General features: G+C 47.9%; 1 protein-coding gene and 1 pseudogene across 1 annotated transcript; both read left to right on the top strand.

The window, feature by feature from the left end:
- The first annotated feature begins 3382 nt into the window (after positions 1-3382).
- On the top strand, positions 3383-4692 carry LOC125537496 (uncharacterized; annotated as a pseudogene).
- Positions 4693-4720: 28 nt separating this feature from the next.
- On the top strand, positions 4721-5101 carry LOC147986216 (septin and tuftelin-interacting protein 1 homolog 1-like). The gene has a single exon (XM_087541921.1). The coding sequence runs from the start codon at positions 4721-4723 to the stop codon at positions 5099-5101; it is 381 nt and encodes a 126-aa protein (XP_087398047.1).
- Positions 5102-5334: the final 233 nt, after the last annotated feature.

Below are 5334 nucleotides of genomic sequence, written 5' to 3'. Positions count from 1 at the left end.
TTCATTTTTCTTGAGAGGATGATCAGGCAAAGCATTAAGTAATCAGAGAAGCCTCCCCCAAGCTTGTGGGAGACTCTCTTCTTCAATTTGCACAAAATTATATATTTCCCTTAAGGCAGCTTGTTTCTTATGAGCAGGGAAATATTTAGCAAAGAAGTAATAGATCATATCCTGGGGACTACGCACACAACCAGGATCAAGAGAATTAAACCATGTCTTAGCATCACCCTTTAATGAGAACGAAAACAACTTAAGGATAAAGTAATAGTGAGTTTTGTCATCATTAGTGAACAGGGTGGCTATATCATTTAATTTAGTAAGATGTGCCACAACAGTTTTAGATTCGTAGCCATAAAAAGGATCAGATTCAACCAAGGTAATTAACTCAGGATCGACGGAGAAATCATAATCCTTATTAGTAATAAAGATAGGTGAAGTAGCAAAAGCAGGGTCATATTCCATTCTAGCATTCAAAGACTTTTCTTTAAGCTTAGCTAATAATTGCTTAAGATCATATATATCACTGCAAGCTAAGAAGTCTCTAGCAGTTTCTTCATCCATAACATAACCCTCAGGACCAACAGGCAATTCATATCTAGGGGGAGAATCCTCATCATCACTTTCATCAATATTATCGGTTTCAATAATTTCATTCTCTCTAACCTTAGCAAGTTGTTCATCAAGAAATTCACCTAGTGGCACAGTATCATCATGCGTAGAAGTAGTTTCATCATAAGTATCATGCAAGGAAGAAGTGGCATCATAGATAACATGCGACCTATCGGAATCAATAGCATGTGCTGGTGTCACAACTTTACTCAAAACAGAAGGTGAATCAAGTGCAGAGCTAGATGGCATTTCCTTACCTCCCCTCGTAGTTGAGGAAAAAATCTTGGTTCTTTGATCTTTCAAGTTCTTCATAATGATAAGCAGATATAAATCCCAAGTGACTCAAAGAATAGAGCTATGCTCCCCGGCAACAGCGCCAGAAAATAGTCTTGATAACCCACAAGTATAGGGGATCGCAACAGTTTTCAAGGGTAGAGTATTCAACCCAAATTTATTGATTTGACACAAGGGGAGCCAAAGAATATTCTCAAGTATTAGCAGCTGAGTTGTCAATTCAACCACACCTGGAAACTTAATATCTGCAGCAAAGTGTTTAGTAGCAAAGTAATATGATAGTAGTGGTAACGGTAGCAAAAGTAATATTTTGGGGTTTTGTAGTGATTGTAACAGTAGCAACGGAAAATTAAATAAGCGAAGAACAATATATGAAAAGCTCGTAGGCATTGGATCAGTGATGGATAATTATGTTGGATGCGATCGATCATGCAACAGTTATAACATAAGGTGACACAGAACTAGCTCCAGTTCATCAATGTAATGTAGGCATGTATTCCGAATATATTTATATGTGCTTATGGAAAAGAACTTGCATGACATCTTTTGTCCTACCCTCCCGTGGCAGCGGGGTCCTATTGGAAACTAAGGGATATTAAGGCCTCCTTTTAATAGAGTACTGGACCAAAGCATTAACACATAGTGAATACATGAACTCCTCAAACTACGGTCATCACCGGTAATGGTCCCAATTATTGTCACTTCGGGGTTAACAGATCATAACACATAATAGGTGACTATAGACTTGCAAGATAGGATCAACAACTCACATATATTCATGAGAACATAATAGGTTCAGATCTGAAATCATGGTACTCGGGCCCTAGTGACAAGCATTAAGCATAGCAAAGTCATAGCAACATCAATCTCAGAACATAGTGGATACTAGGGATCAAACCCTAACAAAACTAACTCGATTACATGATAAATCTCATCCAACCCATCACCGTCCAGCAAGCCTACGATGGAATTACTCACGCACGACGGTGAGCATCATGAAATTGGTGATGGAGGAAGGTTGATGATGACGATGGCGACGGATTCCCCTCTCCGGAGCCCCGAAAAGACTCCAGATCAGCCCTCCCGAAAGAGTTAAGGGCTTGGCGGCGGCTCCATATCGTAAAATGCGATGAATCCTTTTCTCAGATTTTTTACTCCCCAAACACGAATATATGGAGTTGGAGTTGAGGTCGGTGGAGCGTCAGGGGGTCCACAAGGCAGGGGCACGCCCAGGGGGGTAGGCGCCCCCCCCCCCCCACCCTCATGGACAGGGTGTGGGCCTCCTGATGTGGATTCTTCTTCTAGTATTTTTATATATTCCGAAAATAATCTCCGTTGATTTTCAGGTCATTCCGAGAACTTTTATTTCTGCACAAAAATAACACCATGGCAATTCTGCTGAAAATAGCATCAGTCCGGATTAGTTCCATTCAAATCGTGCAAGTTAGAGTCCAAAATAAGGGCAAAAGTGTTTAGAAAAGTAGATACGACGGAGACATATCAATACCTTGTTTTCTACTAGTGGGACGAGTCTGGCGCATCGACAGTGATCAACCTTTCACCGTCATCGAAGGAGGAGTTCACCTCCGATCAAGAGGGGACCCTAGCGTATTGGAACACAGTCGACACCGACTATGTGTCGGACGTGTAGAGTAGTAGTGATCTTTTATGTTTGATCAAAGTAGTATGGTGAGTTTGTGTTTAAGGTTTAAATCTATACAATGTTTAGATGTTTGTTTGAATTGATTTATGCAATATGCTTTCAACAACAATAATTTGTTTTTAGGGCATCTACTGAAGTTGGAAGTCTTTGGTATTGTTTGAAAAAAAACTATGTGTTGCAATATTTACTTGAGCCACCTTTTGGTGCCCTATTATAGGGCACCTATTGGACATGCTCCAAAGGAATAAGTGTATAAAAGAAGAACATGGAGTAGGATGAATGTACAATTGTATTTGATCTTCGGAATGTGCATTTATACTATAAGCATTATATTTGTCCAGAGAGCACGGTTTCATAAGTCATGCAAGCGACGGAATTGCGCGGGATATTCAGCTATACACCATGTTCAGTGGCGTGAAAATGCATTGTATTCGAAGAAGGCAGCCCTTGAAAATGGTCTAATTCAAACACGATACATACTATGCGTGCAATTCTGGCACGTTAATCGAAATTGATATTTCGTGCGCGTACACATTCGCTTGCGTGTTTCTTTCCGCATTAGTATATAGTAACAGATGGCGCCTTCTTAACCCTAGCGTTAAAGGTTGCCAAACTTGTTGCGTTTCTTTCCGCATATAATATAGTGGGGCCTCCTTACAGTTAAAGATTGTCAAACTAGCTTTGTTTCTAACTTCCTATATAAGGGGAGCAATGTCGACGGGGAAATGCACCAGACGCTCTTCTTAACGGTTTCACCGGTCCCTCCCCTCTCCAATCACCATTCTCCACCTGGGAAGCAATCCTACTTACGTGCTCATGGCCTCCGCTGGCGCTGATGAGTCAAGCAACGTCATGACGAGCGGCGGCTCCACCTACCGCCACGACGACCGCACGGGCTCTGAGTCCGGCGGGGCGGGCAGCCGTCCGTCGCCCCAACACAAGCGTGTACGCGGCCCCGGCGATCTCCTCTTCGGACACGTCCCGTTCGTCGTCGCCGGCTCTGCAGGTCCGTCCTCTCCTCAACAGCATCACCAATGCTACACTAGGCAGCACTACGATCCGGCAACGACATGGAAGCCCCAGCCTGTTGTTGAGAGCCCGGTTTTCAAGAACACAACGATAGTAAATATGATGAGGCGCATGAACTACGAGGTCGGGTCCAGCTCTGGCCTCGGCAAGCACGGCCAGGGCATCACATCTCCTGTGAAGGTGGTGAAGCGGCCAGAGAGCGCTGGTTTCGGTACGGTCGGCGCCGAGGGAGAAGGATCATACGACAACGGACTTCCCAACAAGGTCCCGAAAACCTTGCCGACCAAATGGGGAGCTGACCAGTGCGCGGACGAAATCTCTCAAGCGGTCTACAACGACTGGGAGATGGGCGACACCGACGGATCGCGGCAGCAAGGCCGGGAGTTCTGCGAGAAAATCCTCGCTGAAGTGCGGGAGCTGCAAGATGGTGCCCAGGACGACGGCGAGCATATGGTGGTGGACGCGGCGGAGGTGATCATCACGGTCGTGACGCTGGTGCACGAGAAAAGTGCATCGGGAGAGCTGACGGCGGGCAACCTCATCTTGGAGTTTTCAAGGCTGAGGAAGAAGTTCCCGGAGGAGTACCAGACGTATTGCCTCGCGAACATGGCGGGCGTGCTCGTGGCGCCGCTCATTCGCCCGGTGCTCCAAAGGTGGCAGCCTCTATGGGACCCGGCCATGTGGCTGGACGTGTTCGTCTTCCTGAAGAATTCACTGGACGACGGGTCGGCCATGTCGCCGTACGCGGAGCTCGTCTACGACACGGTGGTTCCGGCTATCCAGGCATCGGAGTTCAAGGCCACGGACTCCGAGCGGATGCGCCTCTTCCTGGCGCAGTGGAAGGACACGCTGCCTCCTTCCGCCGTGCAGCGCATCCTCGTAGAGCTCGTCATGCCGGAGCTGACCTCCGAAGTGGAGTCATGGGACCCGCGGGATGCCTGGCAGGCCGACTGCTGTCACCTCCTGCTTCGCCCGTGGATGCCGCTCGCCGGTCCACTGTTGGAGAGCCTGTGCGTCACCGTGAGAAGCAAGCTCGAGAAGGTGCTGCGGGAATGGGACGACGACAGCCACGCCTTGCTCTCCAAGTCCAGCCTTAACCTGGTGGCGCCCTGGAAGAGGAAGACCATGTTCAGCCCGGCGAGCTGGGAGGAGTTCGTCGACGGGATCGGCGTCGTGCGGCACCTGGAACAGCGCCTGCGGAGCCTCCGCATCACGCCGCCGAAGCAGAATGACGACGCGTTCTGTGAGGTGATCATGAAGTGGGCGCCACTCGCGCGGGCGGAGGACAGGGTGTGGCTCCTGGAGGCCGAGTTTTTCGGCAGGTGGCGGCACGCGCTCCGTCACTGGCTGCTGGCCGCGAAACCCGCCACCAGAGAAGCCGTCGAGTGGTGCAACGGGTGGGGACGCGCCTTCACGCCGGAGCTGCGCGAGGATGAACGCGTGCATGCCCGCCTCGAGGCTGGCATAGACATGGTCAACCGTGCGGCGCAGGGGCTGGAGATTTAGCGGCCATGATGAAGTTGTGCTGGGCGCTTCTGAACTTCGGATTCTTCTTTTTGTGGGAAACTTCGAATTCTTTTTATGATTACACATATAGTAGTGTAATTTTGTGTGTGTGGGCTTATGTTATTTCTTGAGAAAAAATAGAGACATGAATGATCCAGACATCTTATTTACTTCAAAAGTCTCCCACTAATGTATGCGTGTGTGGTCAAATCTCAAATGCAGAACACATATTT

The sequence above is a fragment of the Triticum urartu genome, chromosome 2A, assembly GCF_056163025.1.
Source record: "Triticum urartu cultivar PI428250 chromosome 2A, HENAU_Tu73, whole genome shotgun sequence".
Lineage (NCBI taxonomy): Eukaryota > Viridiplantae > Streptophyta > Magnoliopsida > Poales > Poaceae > Triticum > Triticum urartu.
The sequence above is the reverse complement of the archived record's forward strand: the minus strand, read 5'-3'. Positions and strand labels throughout refer to the sequence as shown.

Excerpts from the sequence above, each read along its gene's own strand:
- LOC147986216 (XM_087541921.1), top strand. The coding sequence starts at position 4,721 with ATGTTCAGCCCGGCGAGCTGGGAGGAGTTCGTCGACGGGATCGGCGTC.